At 43.8% G+C, this 26,407-nt stretch overlaps 1 protein-coding gene across 1 annotated transcript in view; it reads left to right on the top strand.

The window, feature by feature from the left end:
• The first annotated feature begins 22,414 nt into the window (after window positions 1–22,414).
• The window catches only part of syt6a (synaptotagmin VIa), a 159,676-nt gene continuing 155,683 nt past the window's right edge, over window positions 22,415–26,407 (top strand). The window contains exon 1 of the mRNA XM_061735214.1: window positions 22,415–22,571. Within this exon, the coding sequence (XP_061591198.1) occupies window positions 22,415–22,571 (157 nt within the window). The remainder of the gene's footprint in view (window positions 22,572–26,407) is intronic.

Raw genomic sequence — 26,407 nt, 5'->3', positions numbered from 1 at the left:
CATCTATCCTGTCTTTACTGGAGGGCTGTCGCACCAAAGTCAAATTTAAAAATAAAAAAACTCACCTACATATGTTTTGGAGTTGCTCATCTTTAGCTGTTTTTTGGAAAGACATTTTTTAACACGCTGTCAGAAATATGTAATTTGCACATTGAACCAGACCCCATTATTGCACTGTTTGGGGCAGTTTCAGACACACCACAACTTTCCAGAGCAAGTAAAGATGTGATTGCTTTTGTTTCTTTATTAGCAAGACGTTTAATTTGACTTATGTGGAAATTTTCTGCTGCTCCTACTCATGATCAGATCTATTTTACACTGTATAAAACTGGAAAAAATAAGATGCACATTGAATGGGTGTACAGACAAATTCTACGCTACTGTATATGGGCCCCTTTTTTTTCTCGTATATTAAGAAGCTTGATTTCCCTGCGGTTCCATAGTAATGTTATTTCTCCTAGTTGTGTGCGGATATTTTAATTTTTTTTATTAGTATTTTGTTTTTAATTAACATATGTATGTATGTTTTTCTTGTTTTCACTCTGCTGGATGGATGTGAAGATTAGACAGTCTAGTAAGTAACATGATGTGCATCTATATGGCAAATAGTCTGGTTAGGAGGATTCTGTTGTATTATTCAATTCAATTCAATTCAATTCAATTTTATTTATGTAGCGTCTAATACAACATTATTATCTGGTCGAACTGTAGGTAACTTAGTCAAGGCGTATGGTTGTGTTTTTTTTGACTGTTTTTGTTAATGTTCTTTACTAAGCATTACTAAGCATTATAATTCATATGTGCATTTATACTGTTAATGTTTGTCATGCCAAAAATTCAATAAAACAAGATTTAAATGGGATGTCAAATAAGGGGGCTTCACATCATCATATACACACACACACACACACACACACACACACACACACACACACACACACACACACACACACACACACACACACACACACACACACACACATATACACACACACACACACACACACACACACACACTGCATCAAGGGCTTCCCTCAAGGTGTTCATTTCAATCAATGTCATCTGCTCCGTGGTTGAACATCTGTACATTGCACAGATTAACTGTCACAGACTCTGGCCCTTCGTGTGTTATTATATCCGTTCAACCACCATGTTCAATGGAGAAGTCTGATCTAGTAAATTTGCAGGCAGCATACCCCTTCCCCTTTGAGCTGTCTTGGATAAACTCAAATTCTTCTTTCCAATCATTTTGGAACTTGCACGCATTTCCTCTTCTTACTCGCCGTGGCCATGTCTCTTCTTCTGCTTCTTCTTCTGTTCTGATTCCCGCTTGACTTCGAGGTGTAACTGTTATTGTTGTCTGGCCGGAAAAAACGGCGCCCAGTGAAGGATGATTAAACAATATTGTTGTTCTGGTGGAAATCGGAAGAAATTCGTGGGAATGGTGCCCGGGGAGATTTTTGGGAGGGTTATAGCCAATATTCGGGTTTTAATTATTGACTGCATGTAAACGCAGTTGTTGTGTGTGAAAGACTGACACGCACACGTGTTGCTTCAGAACATCCACTGGCTTATTTTACTTCAGTCTCAGGTGTAGATAAACACTTCCTTGTTTACAATGCGCGCATTACACGTCACGTCGCATCCCAGAATAATCACACAGTCTCTTAAGGGACCGTAACCACTATTTGCAACATACAGCAAACCCATGTATCACAGTGTGACCATGTTATAGAACATAACATTTTCCTCCCCCCACGAAAGAGCAAACAGCATACCACCCCAACTAACAACCAGCCCAAACATTAGTCAAGAAAACTGAACATCTAATCAAAATATCAAAATGCACTAGGCAAAATCTGTGAAGACAACCGCTAGACTAAGCATAGTAAGTCGTGACATAGTCCTGCAAGGCAACAGGCCGAGCCCTGGGCGCGGGACAGGGGCGGGGGGTGCAACCGGGGCCGGGGGTGGGCCCGGATCAGTGGCCATGTTGTAGGGGAATGGTGACTGGGCTCGCGCCGTGGCCAAGTGCTCAGAGAGGGGTGCTGGGACTTTCCTCAGCCTACTAGCATGCCACCGTGATCCGTCGTCGAGCAGAAATGTGGCGGGGCCAAGAAAGCGACTGATCTGTCTGGGGTGGGACCAGAACGAGGCCAACTTGTTGCGTCGCTGCGGCCGTCGAGCCCTGACCCAGTCTGAGACCTGAAGGGACGGTGGCCTCGCCATGCACTTCTTGTCCACCCTTTCCTTCGTCTCCTGCTGCCGTGCAGCAACAGTCTCTCGGATTCGGGCCAGGGAGGGCATGGGAAAGTCTCTATTTGGTGCTCGGAGCCTGTGTAATGGCAGTCCCAATTCTCGTCCGAGCATCAGAAACGCTGGTGACACAAGCGTGGTGGAGTGATGGCTCGCTCTGTAGTGCAGCAAGGTCTGGTTGAGTGCCTCCTCAAATGCACATCCTTGGGCCAGGTGTGCACGAATCCCGTTCTTCAGTGTAGCATTACAACGCTCTACTCCACCGTTGGCCTGTGGGTGGTAAAAAGCGGTTCAGATGTGCTTGACACCCCTGCCGGCAAGAAAGTCAGAGAACTCTGCAGATGTCATCTGCGGGCCATTATCTGTTGTTATGGCCCGAGGCACGCCCCAGCGGGCAAAGAGGCCATCCAGTACCAGAACCATGACATGCGACGTCACCGTCCCCACTGGCACAACCTCTGGCCACTTAGAGTGGAGGTCATAAACGACCACCAGGAAGCGTTGGTGGTGGGGAACACCACGGCCATGGATTTCCCCACAGATGTCCAGCTGTACATGTTCCCAGGGGGGTGAAGGCCAGGGGAGCGGTTGCAGGGGAGGGGTTGAAGGGGGTCCGGTTTTCCCACTGAGGAGGCACGCTGAGCAGTCCTGGACCAGATGTTCAATATCGCGGCCGATGGCTGGCCACCACACCAACTCACGGCACCGCTGCTTGAGTTTCACGATTCCCAGGTGACCCTCATGTGCCATTGACAGGACACGTGCACGCAAAGTGTTTGGGACGACGGTGCAGAGCCCCCTCGAGACACACGTGTCTGCCCAGCAGGAGAGCTCGTCTTTCACCCGAGCAAACGGTTTCAACTCTTCCGGGATGTGGGACGGCCAGCTGTTTCTGATGTAGGTGCACAGCTTGGATAGTATCGGGTCTCTTCCTGATTCAGTGTTCAGTTCCTCCAGTGTGACTACTGGCTGCAATGGTGCATAGAGCGCTTGGATGAGAGCCGGTTCTTCATCGTGTGATGGTACAGAAGGGTTTGGGGCTGCGATGGAGCGAGAAAGGAGATCTGCCACCACGTTTTCCCTGCCCGGCATGAAGATGAGGTCATAGTGGTACTGGCGGAGGCGTTCCGCCCAGCGATGGAGTCGGAGAGGCTTGTGTCCCGAACCTGACGTGGAGAGCACTGTTGTGAGGGCCTGGTGGTCCGTCCTGATGGTGAAATGACGGCCATAGACATACATGTGCCACCTCTCGCACGCCCACACACAGGCCAATGCAGTTATGCAGCCCCAGTTATGCAGCCCCTCAGGCGCCTGCCACTCACCTTCCGGGAGGGCGTCACTGCAGAGCTCACCTCCCTGCTAGAAGAGGGCATCATCGAGCAATGCTTCACGTTCACCCACGGAGTACCGTTGCTCAGTGGGTGTCAGGGCCAGAGACGCGAAGGCGATTGGCCTCTCCGCGCCGTCATGAAGCTGCGACAGGACAGCTCCAACTGCAGCAGTGGAGGCGTCGCAGGTGATGAAGGTTGGGCTTGAGAGGCTGAAATGGGCGAGGACAGGAGGCGAGGTTAATTGTTTTTTCAGCATGGAAAATGACTCAGAGCATTGTGGTGACCAAGCCCACGGCTCCTCCTTCTTCAGGAGCTGGCGGAGGGGTGCTGTCGTTTGTGAGTAGTTGGGCAGGAAACGCAAATAATAAGCCGTCATTCCTAGGAACGATGCAACCTGTGTGGCGGAGGTTGGTTCAGGGATGCGTTGTATTGTGTCAACGTTGGATGAGAGAGGTGCAATGCCATCAGCTGAGAGGCGGAATCCAATAAAGTCCACAGTCGGTACTGAGAAGAGACATTTCTCCCCGTTCAGCGTCAGGTGATGTTTGGTGAGGGCCACAAACACTCTGTGTAAGCGGGCATCGTGGGTGGCTTGGTCTGGCCCATGCACCACAATGTCGTCCAGGTAAACTGCTGTCCCCGGGACCCCAGCGAGAATTGTAGACATGACCTTTTGGAAGCAGCTGGGGGCAGAGCTAAGACCAAACGGCATGCGTGTGTACCTGAACATCCCAGCGTGTGTCACAAATGCTGTCAGGTCCCGGCTGGCCGGGTGAAGGGGAACTTGCAGGTAGCCCTGGCGTAAATCCAACTTCGTGCAGACCGTTGACCCATGGAAAAGAAAGGTGAGCTCCTCAGCTGTAGGTAAAGGATATTTATCTGGAATGATAGCTTTGTTGACCTGTCGCAAATCCACACAGACCCAGAGGCCCCCTGACTTTTTCTGTGCGACCACCAGGTTTGAGATCCAAGGTGCTGCATTTATTGGCTCGATGATGCCCTCTTCTAGCAGGGAGGTGAGCTCTGCAGTGACGCCCTCCCGGAAGGTGAGTGGCAGGCGCCTGAGGGGCTGCATAACTGGTGTCACGGCAGGGTCAACCAGGGGCCGATGAGTGAATGCTGTCAAGCGGCCCAGGCCGTCGAACAGCGCTGGCCACTGCTGGTGCATCGTTGAGGAGACCTGCATTATAGCTCTTCCACTATTGTCCATCAGAGAGAAGCCCAGTGCAATGAAGAGGTCGAGGCCAAGAAGGTTGGTTCCCCGCTGTGCCACATGAAAAGGGAAGGAGGGAAGGTGCGTCGTACCATAACGGACAGGAAGGTCAATTGTGCCCACAATCTCAATGGCAGAATTTGCATATCCCCGCAAGCTTGTGGATGGGGGTCCCAGTGGCATGCGGGAAAAGAATTTCCTGTATGTGGCCAAATTGAGGAGCGACGCTGCAGCCGCAGTGTCCAGGATGAGTGGCACGCTTACCTCCCCCAGCTGCACTGTGCAAGTTTTGAATGACACTCGTGTAGAACGGATATTACTAATTTCTGTGTATCCGGAAGTGGACTGGGGAAGCCTGTGCTGCTGTGCTTCATTGGTTGGAGCTGAACGACAGACTTTAGCAAAGTGGTTTAATTTAGAACAGTTTCTGCAAACCTGTCCACGGGCAGGGCACTGTGATGCTCTTGTAGCATGAGAACTGGATCCACAGTTGCCGCAATTGCGTCTGGAGCCCACAGTGGGGCGCTGTCTATTCATTTGTTGCACAGGCAGGCTGTCATCGCTATCAGTGGGCGGGGAAAACTGTGACGTTTCTGCACGCTGCAGCTAACGCTGTGTGGTGAGCAGGGCTGGTCAGCAGAGTAGAGCATTCTATAGCACATTCCACTTGCAACGCTATTTTGATTGCATCAGTCAGTGTCAAATCATCAGGTTCCATAAGCAGTTTTTCCCGTGTCTTGTCACATGACGTGCCTTCTATCAGCTGGTCTCTGATCATTTGGTCATGCAATGCTCCATGCTCACAGGCTCGTGCCAGCTCACGTAGGTCAGCTACAAAAGTCTGTATGGACTCACCGGGCCGTTGGTGGCGCTTCCTGAGTCTGTACCGCCGTATCAGGACACGTTGTTTCCCAGAGAAATGGTCCGTCAGCAGCTTGACTGTATCCTCGAAAGTTGTTGCTAAGCCGAGTGCTCCAAGAACACGCTGGCCCTCGGTACCGAGGCAGTGGACGAGGATAGCGGTCTTCCGCTTGTCGGGAAGCTCGTCGTCGGAGAATCCGAGCGCATCAACATAGGCATTAAAACCTGTCAGCCACCGTGTCCATGGCACTGCGGGTTCCCCGGGCACCGCGAGAAACACTTCGGGTGGGGGAAGGCTAAATCCAGCCATCCTTGTCGCCAAATGTTGTGTGTGAAAGACTGACACGCACACGTGTTGCTTCAGAACATCCACTGGCTTATTTTACTTCAGTCTCAGGTGTAGATAAACACTTCCTTGTTTACAATGCGCGCATTACACGTCACGTCGCATCCCAGAATAATCACACAGTCTCTTAAGGGACCGTAACCACTATTTGCAACATACAGCAAACCCATGTATCACAGTGTGACCATGTTATAAAACATAACAGCATTCATTAACTGTTGATGGAATTTATTTCTGATCAAAGTGATAGCTAACCGAACAGATCTTGGTTGGGCACAAATCTCCATGGCAACCTATTCTCCCCTGCTTTTGCAAAACCAACTCGAGGCTACATTCAACCACGATACGGCTTATATCACGCACCCCATCAACGGTAACACCCACCCCACGCAGCCTGGCAGTAGCGGCGGCATCACCACATCCGTCACCAATCACACACAGGTAAGATGGTGAAGAACGAGAGAGGGAGGAAGGAAAAACCCAGTGACTCAACAGTACAAAACTTATTATTTTCACAATAAGGGCTCTCAAATTGTGACATTACACACACACACACACACACACACACACACACACACACACACACACACACACACACACACACACACACACACACACACACACACACAATCACACACATGCATACATTTTTCTTTTCTTTCTTTCTTTCTCCTTTTTCCCTTCTCAGTTTAATGCATTTAGGTACAAAAGAGAAAGACAAAAAATGGGGTGGCGCATGCAGGGTGGAGAACCCCATCATGCTCCACATTCTGCATAACTATAGTGCTTTTGTTTTTTGTTGGTCTTTTTCCCCTTGTTTCCCCTCTCTTTTTTCGCTTTCTTTCTTTTCCTTTTTACTGTATCTATTTCCCCCCGTTTGTAGGTGTAAGTTTTGACAGTTAGAGATCTGGAGCATATGTAAACACAATACCAAGGAGGAAAGACATTAGCAATGATCTTACAGAAGCAAATGTTCCTGTCCATCGGTCTGGTAAGGGTTACAAGACCATTTCCAAAACTTTTGACGTCCATCCTTCACCAATGAGGTAGTTTGCTCACAAGTGGAAAAGATTCGAAACAGTTGCAAACCTTTCCAGGAGTTGACATCCCAGAAAGTTCACCACAAGGTCAGACAGTTATGCACAAGCACTTTGCAGTCTGCAGAGTTCATTCAGTTTCTTACACACTGCTTTTATACAGGCGGGTACACTTGCTGATGGCCATGTTCATTTGATTAATTGGTCTCAACTTACTTCCTAAATTGAGATGGAAGTAGTAAGGGTGTGCATTTGTCACACAATGATTCTGAATTTAGGCCTAATTTTTGTTCAATTAATAATCATACTGTGTAATATGTCATGTTTTATTGTTTATTTGAAGTTGTGTTTATCTAATTTAAAGACCTGAGGGCTGTTTCACAAAAGTAGGATTAAGAAGTCCAGGATAAGAGATACACCCAGGCTTGACAGCGCGATCAGTTCATCCTGACCCGTTTCACAAAGGCCAAACCAGGCTCAAGCCAGGTGTAAGTCATTCTTCTGTTTTTCTTTCTTCTTCTGCTCCATCCTGTCCACACCAGTATTAGGGCCATGCGGGAGAAAAAATATTTGAGAGGGGAAGATTTTTATTTTTATTGTGCACAAAAAGTCGAAACGTCGAGAAAAAAGTCGAAATGTCGAGATTAATGTTGAAGTAGAATTTCTAGAAAAAAGTCGAAATATTTCGACTTTTTTCTCGTCATTTTGAATTTTTTCTCGAAATTGTACTTCAACATTAATCTCGACATTTCAACGTTGTTTGCAGGCTGGAGCCTCGGAAGCTGCGTTCTGGCCTGTGTTCCCGGAGTAATCAACCAGTTTTCTCTCCCTTTCCTTTGTGTTTTCTTCGTGCCTCTTTTCATGTTTTAAAACATCAATGTCAAATCTTTATAAATGATGAAATATTCCAGCGCTCCGTAATAGATAGCATGGCCCAAGGACAGAGGTTTGATTTCAGTGTTTGTGGGACAATAAACAGGAATGTTGAGGCAGACTCACCAGACTCTTTATGTGCTGTTGTTTGTCCCAGGCTTTCTCATGGATGCTGATCTAACTGTATCTGAACACTGTTTGTCTAAAAATAACGATAAGGAGCCAGGTGAATAAAAATATAGAAGTGTAGGTACTTTTTTCTTTTAGCATATTTATAAATCTCTCTCATGATTTAGATTTCCAGTATGTATGTTAACAATGTGTCGTAAGCATGTGTTTGACATTTTGAGTTTGCAGCAGTTTGGGATGTAGAAATCAATAAATGGTTTATTCCCGCCGGGGACGCTGTGGGCGCTGGAGTGCGTGTTAGTTCCCCCATGACTTCAGTGCCCACACCCTGGGTGGGGTTGGAGAAAGGATCTTTCTGTGTGGAGTTTGCATGTTCTCCCCGTGTTCCCTTGGGTAGCTAACGTGAGCTACCCTCACTAAAACATGCAGCAGTCCTGGGCTATACTGCCCCCTCTGGTCAACCGGGGGAACAGATGGGGTGGGGAGGATCCGGCCAGAATAACGTGATCCTTCCACACGCTACGTCCGGTCAGAGAAACCCCACCCTGTCTGGTGAAAAGATGCGACCTGCTCACTCCTCAGGTTAAGGAGGAGACCTGAGCTCAGTGCAGGGCCCTCCCGGGGTTGGTAGAGGATGGCAATGCCCAGGACTGTTAGGTAGGAGCACTGGGTGATGAAATGGGTAAAAAAAAAAAATAGAAATCAATAAATGGCCTACAAAGCTCTTCAAGCAACTATTTGTCATCTTTATTGCAATGATCAGCATGCACACACCCCTAATTTGAAGGGGGGGCACACCTGTCCACACTAGGTTAATAATGATGGTGCGGCAAATAATATTTTCAGCATCCCCGACTGCATGTAGGACCACTTGCGAAATATCTGAGCCCAAATCAGATCAGCTGTGTAATGTGAGGGCGTGGCTTCGCCCAACACAGATTGCGTTTACATGTCAATAACCCTTTTAAAACCCGAATATTAGCAATAACCCGGTTTTGCACAGCCATGTAAACACCAATAACCCCTTTGAATAACCGGAATTTGCTCATATTCCGGTTTTTAAAAACCCCAATATGACCCCTGGGTTACTCCTTTTAAAACCTGAATATTGGGTCATGTAAACACCAAACAGAATATCCCCATCAAACGGAACAGGAATCTGTTTTCTGCGCATGCTCTGTTCACAAGGAATCCTGGTCTTTTGAGTCCAGGAAGTTCTTATAAACACGGAGAAACCAAGACCAGGAGGAGACTAATCACTTCATAAATGTAATGAAGGATATGAACATTTCTGCATTTGTAGACGGTAGAAAGTACCGGGATAGAAGATTTACAAGAAGGTGAGAGAAAAGTTGCGCCAAGCAGCATTTGTTTTGAATTTGGATACAGGAAGAAGAAGCAGAAATGACGGTAATTGCGTCATGATGTTCTCCGCGCGTCGCTGGTTTGATCCAGATATCCCAAATGATTAATTACCATGTAAACGGAATATTCCGAATGTTTCAGTAACCGGAATATTAGCAATAACCCGAATTTTGACTGCATGTAAACGTGGTCACAGATCACCTGTGTAACGCGAGGGCGGAATCACGGACAAAACACGCTGGTTTCTGATGGACGTGGCGCTGACTGAACAGATGAGACACCAGGCTCAACTAAACCTGGCTGTTATTCTGGTCCGGAGCGGGCTAGCTGCACAGATTATATCGCCATGGTCATTTATGTGCTACTGCTTTTGTGAAAGTGGATCCAGGTTTAATTCAGCCAGGATATCCAGAAAATCCCAGCTTAATCTGCTATCCTGGTTTTGTGAAACAGACCTCAGTTAGATTACTTCTTTAAAACTTCTTTAAAAAAATGTCTTGATGGTAAGCATTTAGAGCATCATTTTCTTTATAAGAAATCAAACTGAATTCTGAAATGATTAAATCAAATTAAAGCTGGGAGCAGCGATGAACGGCCCTCCACCCTTGTGCACGTTCAGGCTGCAGTGGAAGCTTGTATGACTTGATGTAGATTCTTCAGAACTGGACATTTAGCGGATGAAACCACCCACGACTCTCTATGTCAAACCATTCAAAAGCAGGATTGAGACGCACATTTTGATGTATAACACACCTGGGTGCACGTTACGGTTCGGGCGAAGAAACAGCCGAAGAAATGGCATAAATCGCGGCAAAATTACACGATTAATTCAAAATGGCCGACTTACTGTTCGGTTTGGGCCATGGCGCCAAGAGACTTTTCTTTAAGTTGCGACATGATACAGGTGTGTACCGATTTTCGTGCATGTACGTCAAACCGTATTGTGGGGCTTGAGGCACAAAGTTTTCTAGGGGGCGCTGTTGAGCCATTTTGCCACGCCCATTAATGCAAACCATTAAATATCAAATTTTTCACCAGGCCTGGCTTGTGTGCAAAATTTGGTGACTTTTGGGGAACGTTTAGGGGGAAAAAAAGCCCTCCTTTCGTCGGAAAAATAAAGAAAGAAAGAAGAAAAATTCCTACAGATACAATAGGGCCTTTGCACTGTAAGTGCTCTGGCCCTAATTAGGCATTTTCTTATTTTTATAAGAAACTTTTGGTGTTTTTGTGTTGTTGGTTGAATGTAAGCATCGAAGTACAAGTGCACATTCTTCAGAGATTATCACGTGTTTTGTGAGGTTGTGAGATTTTTCCGAAAGAAGAAGCCAGAGAAGAGAAAGATGAAGTGTTTCAGGTGGCCCGGCTCCCAGTACATGTTGACTGTTGTCTCCACGCATTAATACACCTCCCTCCCCGTTTCAGAGCCAGGCTTTCCCTTCACAGAGACTTCACTACACATTTCTTTTCTTTCCTCCCATACTGCTGTCAGACATAATAACGTTCTCAATGTGTCAGTTTGGCACAGGAGCACTTTTACTTTGTTGCAGAGATTTTGATTGTTCTTAATTTCAAAGGCAGTTTGACTTTTTTTGATGACTTTTAAAAAATCTAAATGCCGGTAATTCTTAAGGTAATATACCGACAACAATTAGCAGACAACTGAGACTGGGAGTTTTGAAAATGATCATCACAAAGAGAGTCACAAGTGGATGGAGAATGTTTTTTCATTTATCCATCCATCTTGTCCACCCACTGGTCCCCATACCATGACAGATAGCATGGCCCAAGGACAGAGGTTTGATTTCAGTGTTTGTGGGACAATAAACAGGAATGTTGAGGCAGACTCACCAGACTCTTTATGTGCTGTTGTTTGTCCCAGGCTTTCTCATGGATGCCCTCTAACTGTATTTGAACACTGTTTGTCTAAAAATAACGATAAGGAGCTAGGTGAATAAAAACATAGAATGTTATGTACTTTTTGCATATTTATAAATCTCTCTCATCTAAACATTGTTTCATGCATAAGCTGCCTTCTGCCTTTTTGTACCGTTTTTCTCATGTTTGAAATTTCTCTGTCACGGTTGTTTTTAGTTCTTGTTTTATTTTAAAACCCATGTCTGTGTTCCAGTTGTCTTGACTTCCCTGTTTCCCATCTGCCCTGATCATCTGCACCTGTGTCTCCTCAACCCTTCTGTGTATATCTGGTCTTGTCTTTCCCTTGCTCCCTGCTGGTCCAAACTGTTTTCCACCCTACTTGTGTCTTGTATTTTTGTCAACTCTAATCTGCAGCTCTTTTGGTTTGATTCTACACAATAAATCAAATTTTTTTTTGAGCTCCTGCCTCCTGCATCTCTCCTGCGCTTGGGTCCTTATCTACCCACTCAATGTTGACAATGTTGTCCATTCAAATGAAGTAATAAGCCAGCTGCTTTTTTTGCATTTTTGCTGGATGTGTATCATGATTTAGATTTCCAGTATGTACGTCATCAACGTGTCACAAGTATATGCCAGTTTGACATTTTGAGTTCGCAGCAGTTTGGGATGGAGAAAGCAAGAAATGGCCTCCAAAGCTCTTCAAGCAACAATTTGTCATCTTTATTGCAATGATCGGCATGCACACACCCCTAATTCTTGTTTGTGCCGTCCAACTTTTACACTACTAGTTATGAAATAAATAAAAAAAAGGCTACGGCAACAGATTGATATTCTGGAAACTAGGTGCAGCGAATCAACTTGGGCTGACAGGTTGCAGGAGCTTATTTAAACGCCTCATCTCAGGGACATGTGGACATGTTTGACTGAGTTAAGCCTGGATTATGGTTCTGCGTCAAACCAACGCAGAGCACACGCCGTCACCGTGACGCCGCCGTGAACCCTTCTGACTTCTCCGTCACTCCATTTCGCCGCGGTGCAAAACCCCCCGCGACCACTAGGGGGTCGCGTTCTTTTCCTGAATGGTTTATCCGACTTTTCCGGTCACAGTGAATCAAAGACATAAGGACAACTATTGTGCAAAAAACCAAACCAAAAATAAATCACACATACACGAAGAAAAGAGCGCTGAAAGTTCACGACTGCTTCAAACAGGGAAATGCGTTGCTACCAAGCAAACCAATCACAGCCCTCTCGGTCTGCGTTTGGTCTGCGTTGCCTTGACGCGGAGTTACAATTTTTGGGAGGTACGCGCCGTCGCTGACACTGTCGCTGATGGTGTCAGCGACGGCGTGGGGTGTTCGGCACGGCGCTACCTGCGGCGTAGGCACGGCGTTGATTTGACGCAGAACCATAATTCAGCCTTTACTGTATGTGTGCATTGTTCTCGGACACGGAGCAATAACTTCCACTGCTGCTTCCACCTGCCTGTGGTCCCCCACCCCCCTCTGGTCATCCCGCTGCTGCTGTGTGCTGCTGACGTCCCCGACTCCCCCAGTCTGGCTTTCGGCAGGAGGGTTCCCCCTTATGATCCAGGTCCTGGTCCAGGTTTCTTCCCTCCTAAAGGGGAGTTTTTCTTGCCACTGTTTGGCTTAAGGCTTTTCTCCCACTAGGGGAGTTTTTACCTGCCAGTGTTTATGTAATAATTGCTCGGGGGTTCATGTTCTGGGTCTCTGGAAAGATCCTAGAGACAACATCTGTTGTATTACGCTATACAAATAAAATTGAATTGAATTGAATTGAATTGAATAACGCTGATCCACTCCATACTAGAGTTGATGTTATTCCTCATCATTGTATTAAATGGCTAGTTCCCTAGAAAAGGAATGTGATTTGGCTTCCTTATTATTCTCAGCTCGATGGAAAACCTCATGAAAATAGCGTCTGTGTTTGAGTTTGACTGTAATACTGGTTCACAGATCATCCTAAATTGTAGACTCCGAGCATCATGCTTTAGAATGCTTGCTACAATTTAAGAATGCGTCTAAATGAACTTAACTATGAGTCAAAATGGTAATATGTTGTTGGCCCGCAGCCAACGGCAATCGGTGATTAACATGCCTTGACAATAAAACACAGACACACACTGTCATAGTTACTATATGCTGCAGAAATCATGCGTTCATGCCCCACAGGGGGGGGGTTAATGTTGATTAGCATAGCTTTGAATAACACTGCCCTTTGTTGTGCATTTGACAAAATGAATAAACTTCCACAGGGTTGCCATTCCTGAAAGATGTGCCATAGTGGAAATTTATTTGCATATTTAGCTGAAGACCTCATGCACCCCCGCCCCTCCGATTTGTGGTGGAAAAACATGCTTACAGCTGTAAGCCACAAAAGTACCACAACCATATCGACATTCATCTTAGCTTATAAGCACGAAGCCAAATAAGAGAAGGGAGCTCGTCATTTGCTGAATTATTAGTCGTACTATTGAAAACAAGCTTTCTCAGCAGTTGTCTTTATTATCACATTAATCCACTTTTATTAAAAAGAAAGCTTCTATTTGTTTTCCTTCCAGCCCTCTTGTGGTTATGAAGCTCTAAATTATAAAGAAATGGAAGCACTTTTATAAAGTAGACAGTATTTAGTGATCTTTCTAGCAGCACTTCATGAATAATTGAAAGAAAAAAAATCATACATTTTTATTTGCAGCTATATCTGACCTTAATAGTCAATGTTTTATTTACTTACACTTATTTAGAATTGATTTTTTTTTTCATGCATGACAGACGATGAAGCAGCTGAATATAACTGTTTGGAGAAGAAAACTGTTGACTTTCATGCTTATGATATTGGGGTTTACTTACATGTTTATATTGACTCAACATTGAACTGGCCGAGTATGGATGGGTTTATTATTAAAGGGCACGAGAAGAATGAAGATGCACACTCCTCCTGCTAATGGCCTTTAGTGCTGATAAGTTCATAGCTATCTCAGAGGAATAGGCCCTGATAATGAACAACAATATATTCTATTATTTTTGGACACCCGTGCACAACATGTTGTAAGCAATAATATTGCACAAATGAGACTCCAGTCTGCTTCATTAGGACCCGAGCACTTACAGTGCGAAGGCCCTATTGAATCTGTAGGAATTTTCCTTCTTTCTTTCTTTCTTTCTTTTTTATTTTTCTGACAAAATGAGGGCCTTTTTTCCCTCTAGACGTGCCCAAAAAGTCACCAAATTTTTCACCAAGTCAGGCCTGGCGAAAAATGTGATATTTAATGGTTTGCATTAATGGGTGTGGCCTGATGGCTCAACAGCGCCCCCTAGAAAACTTTGTGCCTCAAGCCCCACAATACGGTTTGACGTACATGCACCAAAATCGCTACACACCTGTATCATGTCACAACTTAAAAAAAACTTGGCGCCATGGCTGAAACCCAACAGGAAGTCGGCCATTTTGAATTAATCGTGTAATTTTGGCGCAATTTATGCCATTTCTTCGGCAGTTAATACGGCCCGAACCGTAACGTGCACCCAGGTGTGTTATACATCAAAATGTGCGACGATGGGCATTACTTTTTTCTCAGTCAAAAGCGTTACCGTGGTGACGATAGACGCCAAAAAGCGCGCCCTCCCCTTCATCTGATAGGTCCATATTTGATATTTCCTACTTTCTACCATAACTTTTGAATGGTTTGATATAAAGAGTCGTGGGTGGTGTCATCGGAATCGGTTTTGAGTCCTTCACCTGAATTGTTGCAAATTAGCCCCGCCCCTTCATCTGATTGGTCGATATCTGATAGTTCCTACTTTCTGCCATAACTTTTGAATGGTTTGATATAGAGAGTCGTGGCTGGTTTCATCCGCTAAATGTCCAGGCCTGAAGAATCTACATGCAAGTCATACAAGCTTCCACTGCAGCCTGAACGTGCACAAGGGTGGAGGGCCGTTCATCACTGCTTGGAGCTTTAATTTTACCATTTGAATGAACTGTTGTATTGGGGTGGGGGTAGCAGTTAATTAATGTAATTTGTTTTGTCTTATAAGATTATGAGAACAAATATTGGACCTGTATGCATTGGAGACAACAGAATACAAAAGACTTGCAGTAGGATATATCTATAGGTGGCCCTGTGATGAATTGGGGACCAAAGAGAGCTGGGACTCTCAGTTCCCCTTGAGCCTGAATAGGAACGTCCCAATATAGACACTGGATGACCGGAGTGAAATTAAGCATCTGTCAGAAAAAAGGTCACTCCATTGTTTGATTGCTGTGATTGCTGTGTTGTGAGGAGGCTGTTCACTGTAGTAGATTATGCTTTTCATTTGATGCTTCCTTGCACAATCAGTTCCAGAGTAGTCCACAGCACAGAGCCATCCTTCTCTGTCAGGTTGTTTAGTTTGTCTGGCAGCTCTGTACTGTCCACAACATACTTATAGAAGATATTTGCCATCTTGCTGTTTATATCAAAGTGCCTCAGCTTCTCCAAGTAGTACAGTCTGCTCTTTGCCATCTTGTAGGTAGCCTCGGTTTTTTCCGCAGTCTAGTTTGTTGTATGTCGTGAACACCCAAGTATCAGAACTCCTTCAACACTTCCACTGTTTCACAAGACTCAAATTATGTTCAGCCTACATAAAAAAAACCTCTCATATCCACTACAACCCCTTCTTCTAATTGGTGAGTCTGCCTTGTTATAAAATTGCTGTTGTAGGTACCTTACAGGCAGTACTCGAGTTGTAAAAAAATAATCAGGGGGGATGGTGGATTTTATCATATGGGGACAGATAATTTGTGCTGATTACAAATAATATAATGTATTACAAATAATAGCAGTGACCAAAACAGCTGCAGAAATACTGCAGGAATGACATAGCAGCAGTTAAATGCAGCCTTCTGTAAGCTTTAAATATCCACTGGGCTTACATCAAATACATCAAAACACAACAATAAAAAACACTTTTCTGAACTTATCAATATGACTCTGTCCTTCACAGGATAAGTAAAATGGATCACTGCAAAAACTCACAATCTTTACAAGAATATTTGTCTTATTTCTAGTTAAAATGTCTCATTTTAGTAAAACAATCTCATTACACTTAAAACAAGACTCATCACTGGAAAAAACAACCATTTTCACCTGTTTCAAGTAGATTTTCACTTAAAATAAGTAGAAAAATCTGCCAGTGGAACAAGATTTTTTTGCTTGTAATAAGAAGATAAATCTTGTCCCACTGGCAGATTTTTCTACTTATTTCAAGTGAAAATTTACTTGAAACAGGTGAAAATTGTCAAATAACTTATTTTTCTGGTGATGACTCTAAATGTTGAAATAGCAGTAAAACCACATTCATTGATGAAATGACATAAGGGATGGAAAGGGGGGATGGCAGTTTTACAGGGGGGATGATTTGGACCGTTTTTATAAATTTTCAGGGGGGGATGCCATCCTCCCTCAACTGCTTACAGGTAGACGAACTAGAGGAAGGTTTGAAAATGGTTGATGACAAAGGTGGATAATATTGCTCCGATCTTGGCTTGTTGTGTTAAGATATCCTCTGAATCTGAACAGCACATTGTTGTTGTTTTATTTGATCACATTACATTTAGCAGACACTTTTATTCTAATCGACTTACAACTGAGATCATAATCAAGCAACAGTAACATAGTGGTACATAACATAAACAGGTAGGAGATCCCCTTGTATGCCAGTGTCACGACTGGTGTATTATTTGAACAGCTATAGGTAGCAAATGTAGATCAATGAGCAGAGGTGTGACATGCCCCCTTCTGGCTTAGGCCCCGTTTACACGTAGCAAAAACAGTGGTGTTTTCATACGTTTTGGCCATTCGTTTACACGAAAACGAAGCTCAAAGTCACCAAAAACCATCATTTCTGAAAACTCCGGCCAAAGTGGAGATTTGCAAAAACTCCGTCTTCACGTTTGCTTGTAAACAGAGAGAAACGGACATTTAGGCTTCAGAACGTCACATTATGAGACAGAAACATCACCAGCGTCATGTGTGCGACCTGTGTTTACAATTTGTTTGGCCACTGTCAATATTTTCTTGTATTTTACCTGTTTTATATTCTAAGAGTAACTCCACTTCTCACTCACTCCAAACGAAAGACTCTCGTTCATCTTGGAAGTAACTGGAAGTTACTCATGTCATTTTTTTTCCAGGATTCTGATTGGCTAGCATGACTTTATCTTCTCGTTACACTGCCCCCTGTAGGTTTGGCTGCTCATAGCACCTTAACAGATATTTATGCGGGTTCGTGTAAATGATGGTCATTTTTAAAACGTAGAGGGGGAAATATCCGTTTTTGTAAATACCCGGCTATGTGGAAATGCCTTAAAGACCAGATGGGCATTTTTCTGGACATCATTCTGGACATTTTGTTGTGGTTTGGTTGCAAAAGCTGGAGGGCCAACTAGGAAGGCATTGCAGTAATTGAGCTGGGATATAACCATGGTCTCTACCGGGGTGAAGTCGCATGTTGAGTCAGGTAAGATCTTATTTCTTGTGTATTGTGGAGTGCAAAGCAGCACAACCAGGAGACAGAGGCAACGTGATCAAAGACGATTAATCAAACATCACATCCTTGTAACCTTTTTGGGAGGGATAGTAGTAGAGTCGATATTAATGTTGATATTGAGGCTGATTGAATGATGGGCAGGAATAATCGGGCTTCAGCCTTAGACAGGTTAAATTGAAGGTGGTGTTCCATCATTCATGCAGATAGGATGGAGAGGCAAACGGAGATTTGTTCAGAGATTAAGGGGTCGTCCCATGGGAATGACAGATAGAGTTGCGTATCATATAGGTAGCAGTGATATGAGGAGCTGATCAAATAATATGACCCAGAGAGGTGGTGTATATGTCAAAGAGAAGGGGTCCGAGTACCACGCCTTGGGGCACCCCAGTGGAGAGTCATGGATTGACTACATTTTTCTTTGACAGACTTTAAAGAAATGCCCAGTAAAGCAGAATCAGAACCAAGGCCCTGTCCCAATCCCCCCCTAGTCCTACTTTTCAGCCCTACCCCTACATTTTGCGCGTTCCCGTGAGGGTAGTGGTGTCCCAATTCCTCTTTCCACCTAGGGGTAGTGACGAAAACTAGTGTAGTGGCTATGAATCTGTCCCTACGGATCGAGGGATTTCCGATGCTCACTAGCTGATCTAGGAACAGAAACATTTCCCAGAATGCTTTTCGTCGTCATTTGCAGACTGAATAAAAAAAAAAAAACATGGCGGACATTTCATTTTTTAGTGAATAAAATCAATATTTTGAGTTAGTTTCTGCATGAAAATGCGTTTTGATTACATTTCTAGTGAGAAATATATATTTTTCTTTCATAATATTCACTGTATGTGAATGTACATAATCACTCGTTTGCCCGTTTACCGAAGATCACGCCAGAATAAAGGCTGATTTATGGTTCCACGTTACACCAACGCCTAGGCTCTGCGTCGATGTTATGCGTCGACGCGCGCCGTACCCTACGCCGTACCCTACGCCGTAGGCTCTGTGGCAATTTAACGCGGACCCATAAATCAGCTCCGGAGCCGGCAGGCAGAAATCTCGAAATTTTCGGAGCAAATTTCTTAACAGGCGTAGCTACAACTGTTAGATTTCATCTATTAAACCAACATTTATCTTCCTAAATGATTTATTTCAGCCAGTGGTAATTCTCCACAGAGCTGCAGGTTTCTCCCCCGGGACGACGGCGCAGGTCGACCTGGCGATCACGTCTGTCCTCCGCCTGCTGCTGCTGCTCCGAGCCGGCGGCTCTTCTCATCTCCGAAAACATTGGATCAAATTTCTTAACAGGCGTTATTTGGATAAACTGAGCCCAGGTTGGGGATCTTAACGGTTACTTTTACGCCTGAAAAAATATTAAAACTTAATAAAGTGGCATATTAACAGCGCTACAGCGGAAATTAAAACAGCTTTTGGCTCTCAGCTTCCTGATTTTAGGGGTGGTGCTGAAAGTAGGAGTAGTGGGAGTATTGGGACAGAAACCTGGGAAGATTTCAAGTGCCCTAAAATCTGTGGCTTCTTTTTTAGGGCTAGTGGTAGTGAGGGAGGGCTAGTGGTAGAAAGTAGGGGGTGTATTGGGATTGGGCCCAAGAGTGCGCTGAGCCTGAGATGTCCAAGTCTGACAGTTTAGATAGCAGTATGTTGCGGTTATCTGTATCAAAGGCTGCAGATAAGACAAGAAGGACAGACAGAATTGACCCACTCGTCTTTGCTGCTGTTACGGCTTCTGTGACAGACAGCAGAGCTGTTTTAGTGGAGTGAATCTTTCTGAAAAACCAGAATGATTTATATATAGAAGGTTACTTTGTCTGAGGAAATCCATGACCTCTTTAGAAACTGCCCATCCAATAACCTTGGAAATGAAGGGAAGCAGGGAGACAAGCTGATAATTTGAAACCGGAGCGGAGTTTGAGTGAGGGTTTTTTTTAACGGTGGCAGGACCATAGCTTATTCCAAGGCAGATATGTGCCCAAGGCAAGCAAAAAAATGTTATGCTCAAACTGATAGTCACTTCAGACACCCAAACACATTCTTTCAAGAACACAGCTTTCCTTTTTCTGTCCTGTTAACAAGACGGAGGGGAGTTAATATCATTATTGTTGGGTAACTGTTCAGACTCAATATGAGGAATTTATCATCATTAAATCCACAGAGGTTTATGAATAAGCAGCGCTGGGGCACATTTTTCAGTAGATGGAAAACACATTTCAACAGTTACAAATATGTTTTACTGAGCTGCATCATCTGCTGTGTCTTAACTGACACATTAGGCAACAGTTTTTGGACGTACAACATCTTTCTTTGTAGTTATTCCAAATGTCAGCTTAGAGTTCATCACTTCCTTGGAAATTATGGAGGAAAAGAAAAGAAATCATGACTCATTCTGTACTCAGGGCTGTGCTCTATTTCTGTGCTGAATGAAATGCTTTTTTTTTCTCAAAATTTTAGCAGAGCTGATGTGAAATGAAAAGATACGCCTGCTCAGACCAGTGGAGTGGACCAATCTGAGCAGATCGGGTTTTCAATGGGGAGGAGACCTCCGTAGATTCTCTGACTGCGTTTCCATGAAGTCAATAACCCTTTTAAAACCCGAATATTGGCAAAAACACGAATTTGCACGACCATGTAAACACCAATAACCCCTTTGAATAACCCGAATTTGCTCATATTCAGATTTTTAAAAACCAGAATATGAGCCCTGGGTTACTCCTTTTAAAACCTGAATATTGAGTCATGTAAACACCAAACAGAATATCCCCATCAAACAGAACAGGAATTTGTTTTCTGCACATGCTCTGTTCACAAGGAATCCTGTTCTTTTGAGTCCAGGAAGTTCTTATAAACACGGAGAAACAAGACCAGGAGGAGACTAATCACTTCATAAATGTAATGAAGGATATGAACATTTCTGCATTTGTAGACGGTAGAAAGTACCGGGATAGAAGATTTACAAGAAGGTGAGAGAAAAGTTGCACGAAGCAGCATTTGTTTTGAATTTGGATACAGGAAGAAAAAGCAGAAATGACGGGAATTGCATCATCACGTTCTCCGCGCGTCGCTGGTTTGATCCAGATATCCTGAATGATTAATTACCATGTAAACGGAATATTCCCAATGTTTCAGTAACCGCAATATTAGCAATAACCCAAATTTTGACTGCATGTAAACGTAGTCTCTGTTTACAAGTAAAAGGTAAATATGTGGCACATAATAGCACTCCTAGCCATTTTATTAGAACGCGAATGCAATACAATTTAAATCCTCCTGGTAAAATCAGCTCTTCTCTCAGAACAGTTTCCACAAATATTGAACATTTCCACCTTGTTGAAGGGAGGATTTATTGCGGCACTATTGTTTCACGCTGCATTTTTCTCCCTCTGTTTTGTTCCTAATGAATGGGCAGCTGAGTGTGCATCAGCATTTCTAAAGAACCATTTGACTACATCATACGCAGCTTTAACCTCTCCCGTGTTTTTATCTCTCTCTCAAACGTCCACCATCATTACAGGTTGTAAACACTGGCTGATCAGAACCAGAGCGTGGTCGGTGGGAGCGCAGAGACCTGGCACTCACCGGTGCTTCTGCTCCAGGGAGATTTATCACCAGAGAGGCTCGGAGCTCCAGGGACGAGCCTCGTCAGTGAAAAACAAGTCTAATGGACATTAAGATGTTTCGCTTCAATGTTTTTGTTATTCACACTGCAAAAACTCAAAATCTTACCAGGAATATTTGTCTTATTTCTAGTTAAAATGTCTCATTTTTAGTCAAAAAATCTCATTACACTTAAAACAAGAGTCATTACCAGAAAAATAACTTATTTGACAATTTTCACCTGTTTCAAGTACATTTTCACTTGAAATAACTAGAAAAATCTGCCAGTGGGACAAGATTTATCTTCTTATTACAAGCAAAAAAATCTTGTTCCACTGGCAGATTTTTCTACTTATTTTAAGTGAGAATCTACTTGAAACAGGTGAAAATTGTTGTTTTTTCCAGTGATGAGTCTTGTTTTAAGTGTAATGAGATTTTTTTTTGACTAAAAATGAGACATTTTAACAAGAAATAAGACAAATATTCTTGTTAAGATTTTGAGTTTTTTGCAGTGCAAGCACAGTGCATGCTCAGGTTGGGGTGAAAAGGATTTGTATTTGATTTCCTTATTAAGATCATCCTTGTTCATAATAGTTTGTGTGTGTCTTGCTGCTTTGGCATTGACGTGATGCAATAATTCTCTCCTATTGTCACCTGGGATCAATTTAATTATGTTTACAAACCACCACCACACACAAATGCATGGCTACATGTCTACAGAGTAGCACGAGCACGTGCTCCTACAACATGGACACATTGCCGTCACACACATTAGCACACTCCCACGCATGCACATGCAAATACTCCAGCAAATCTGTGTGTAAAAAAATTGTGGAGAGGCCGTGGAAGGAGGAGAAGAATCAGCGGTCGTGGACGTGGACAAGTTGCATTCATCCCTGCATGATAGGCTGCTGCGTGGATGCGTGGGTGCGTTAGTCCCCCTTGGATGAGCACACACGGCTGAGGATGCAGCTGGGAGCATGAGTTCTGACCGGGAGGACTATGACATGGTCTGTCAGAAAGCTGTGACCCTAATTGTTGACCTTTGCCTGCACAACAGCACCCTGTTGGATCAGGACACCTGTCAGGATTTCCTCTTCGTATTGACCAGCCAGGGTTCTGACCAGAAACAACTTGGTAAGTAATGCAATTAAGTCCTACTCTCCAGTAAATTGCATGTAAGGCAGGAGCTTTTCCTTATGGAAGGCTCCATGCTCGCTGCTTTTCCTCAAGGAGGGCTAATTGTTATGCCAGACATAAGTTACACTGTCACACGTCGCTTTTTGTCATTTAGCTTGTGGTTGTCCTCTTTCCTTTGATTTGTTTCACGTGCATATCCCTCATGATTGCTGGGACTGAGCTTTTGACCGCGTGCGTTAATCCATCCATCCATCTTTAATGAGTTTTGTGACCCTCCAGCGGTGCAGGATATATAGGTGTACACAGCAGATTTACTCCAGAGGAAAGGCTTCTCTACCCTTTTAAGATGTCCCTGAGGTAGATAATGCCAGCTGATGCTGTCCAGACCACTAAGACTTAAAAGACGTGAAGGGGGGGGAAAGGAAAGACTTTTCTTTTTTCTCAAGCTGGAGTGAATAACAAACGTGCACAAGTCTGACAGCGGATGCAAGAGCAATAAGGTTGTGCTTTTAATCCTCCGAGCAAAGTTTTTCTACATCCTGAAGGATATTTTTGACTTATTTGTGAGGGATGAGTTACACATCTGTTGCAGAGTTGTCTGTCTGTTAGCTTGGCACTTGTTGTGCCGCTTCACCCGCTCGACATAATCCCTCTCTTTAAATACATTTTAAATGCAGCCACTCTTTTATGGGCTGTAATTGATTCTAGCCCTTCAACACACCACGTTGATTGAGTTCTCCACAAACCGAAGCAATTTCAATACATTTTATATTTCAGTGTGGATAAAACAGGGCATTTAGTATGACTAAATGAAGAACTCTGTCATTGCAAAGCTAGAAAAAACTGATTTCCCTGTTTTATCATTTTTAGATAGCAGCATTTCAATATTATAAACCTGTGTACAATGTCAAAACTGGCAACATTTCTATCTGATCACAAATAATTTAGATAAAAATGACAAGGCAAACAGGAGATTGGCTGTTATTTTAGGATACTAATGCAAAAAACCTATCAGAAAACATAATTTCATACCAATTATGTGATCTGTTGCATATTAGAGTTCCAAATCTGTAAATCTTTACTAAACCATTTAATTTAATATTACTTCTACTCATTTTTTATATTTTTCATGAGAACAGATTTTATATTCTGTGGTTTTGTCAGCAGGTGCATGGTGAAAAAGAAATCAGAAATCATAATTGTGGCTGATTTTGAAAGGATGGTTCCCTGTTCACAGGGTGCATGTCACACCAATCCTGACCAAATCCACTGTCACCTCACATCATGCTCAGCAGAGGAATTGAACGTACATCACAGTGCCAGTGGCATCCACTACTGAGCTGTGGGGACACTAAATGCCATTGCATGTTATGCAGCCATTGACGTAAATTCCTCCTGCCAAGTGGAGGCTAAAGACAAGCTGCTTCTCATAATGTTAGAGGATGTGTAGGTTGAGGGCTGCAGAAAATGTCTTCTTTCATATATTTTTTGTTCAACAACGCAGAGACCCTGCAGAGAATGAACAGGAGCTAAGAGAGGGTGGAGATGAAAACTACATGACAACAAAATATTTCCTGCTCTTTGTAAAGATGTGGCCTGCAGATGAAGCCTGGTGAGCGTTAATTACATGAAAATGGAAGGGCTGTACGGTTGTTGGGTTATAGGGTTGTCTCAAATTGTGTTTGCACATGCTTTTCTCAGCTCGATACGAACCCCCAATATGCTCACGAGGATAGGAGACATTCAAGCACTGGTCACCCCTATTGGGGCTCACTTACTCTTAACTCAAAAGATTCTTTCACGTTCTAAAAGGTTGTGGCCAAGCAAGTTGGAGAGCACGTGAAGCAATCTTATAATCAAAGTGGTCCTTAAAAATGATTTTACTCTTCCCGGTATCTTCTAAAGAATGAATAAGAAAGCCGTGTGGGAGGATATATTGCCAGGTTTTGTGCAGATGCAGCTGAGCTGTCACTTCCTCCCTCCTACAGTGATGTCACTGTTGTTAGTCAGCTCTAGCTCAGACCTGCAGCTTCCAGTCTGAGCACGGAGAGGGCGGTTGCCGTTGCACAGCCTTGCAAACTTAGCCTTTTTGCATGTTTTTACGGTGGCCGACAAGGGCCAAACGCACTGCAACGGCCTAATGCGTCTCAGTTAAGGAAAACGGCTTCAAGTACAGAAACGATTCAAATTCACAAACTCAAAACGAGGTACAAAAAGAGGAACGTGGTGCAAATGAAAAAACGTGCTGCAAAAAACAAAGACAAATGCAGCATCATCAAACGCGCTGCAAATAGAGAAACAATGCAAAGCACAAAACGATATAAAACAAGAAACCATCTTCAAAAGAAAAACGCTTCATAACCGGTCACAACAACCGGAAGTACTCCAAACCTGCAGGGGGCGCTCTCAGCGTAACAGCTCAATGGACAGACACACGGGATGTAGAGAGAGACCGGACAGCTGACTGAACCACAGTGTTTACATCCATTACGAAACGATTCTTTATTATATTTTATATATATATATATATATATTTATTATATATATTTCCCCGGTCTCGCACTCAGAAGGCACGCCGATTTTTTCCAGTGGCCAGCCGCGGTTCTGGCCACTGAAAATCCCATGGGGTCCAAAAAGCTTTTTTCCCATAGACCGCAATAGTAAAAGAGAAGCCTCTAAAACTGTTCACAGGAACCTCCAGCTGTAATCACCGTCAATTACTAATCTTTGTATTCTATATTTTTAAGTCATGGACTTTATATCCGTCAAAAATGTTTTATAACGGCCAGAAAAGTCAAAGAAAAGTCTCTTTCTGGGCGTGACGTCACGGCTGTGTCCGTGCATTCCACGGATGTATTATATTAATATATATTATATAATTATATTATATTAATACATTAATAATATATGTAATACTATAAATGTAATAATATACATTAATTCATATATTATATTAATACATATTATATTAATACTCGCGTCATTGCCCCGGGGCATGATGGGAGGTGACTCAACTGCGCATGCTCCATGGGCCCCATAACGCGGAAGTAAACCCGGAAGTCAGGAACTTTTTCGGCGTATGCGCCAGACGAGCAACTTAGATTGAAATGAACGGCGGCCATTTTCCGGTCTGGCATCCAGTTAATTTAAAGGAGCCGTTTGTAAGAAATGGCCAAAACTGGTACTGCAGTCACTTTCAAAATATTGTTGAGCGGCGTGTACCCTCCCCCTCCTCCCCCCGACCAGAGGTTGCCAGGTAGGCTGCAGAATGCAGCAGGAACGTAGGCTGCCATGGCTGCCATAATTAGAGCCGAGCTGGCAACCCGGATGCCGAAACAATACTGACTTGGTGATTGGGAGATAGGTGGAGGGTGGAGCTTCAGAAACAATACTGACTTGGTGATTGGGAGATAGGTGGAGGGTGGAGCTTCAGAAACAATACTGACTTGGTGATTGGGAGATAGGTGGAGGGTGGAGCTTCAGAAACAATACTGACTTGGTGATTGGGAGATAGGTGGAGGGTGGAGCTTCAGAAACAATACTGACTTGGTGATTGGGAGATAGGTGGAGGGTGGAGCTTCAGGCCAAAACAAAAAATGACAACATAAACATCAGTTGAGGGCTGCAACGCCTCTTTTTAAACTGGAATATCCTGGCTTGAGTGCTGTTGTCAGTGACATAAGTATTTGAAATGAACATGATTTTTACATATCGGGGTCATTTTATGATTTGTTGTATTATTGCTCTTACATACAGCTCCTTTAATACATCCATGGTTTAAACCATGGATGTAAACACTGTGGTTCAGTCAGCTGCGCCCCCTGCAGGTTTGG

This window comes from Cololabis saira, chromosome 12, assembly GCF_033807715.1.
Source record: "Cololabis saira isolate AMF1-May2022 chromosome 12, fColSai1.1, whole genome shotgun sequence".
Classification (NCBI taxonomy): domain Eukaryota; kingdom Metazoa; phylum Chordata; class Actinopteri; order Beloniformes; family Belonidae; genus Cololabis; species Cololabis saira.
The sequence above is the reverse complement of the archived record's forward strand: the minus strand, read 5'-3'. Positions and strand labels throughout refer to the sequence as shown.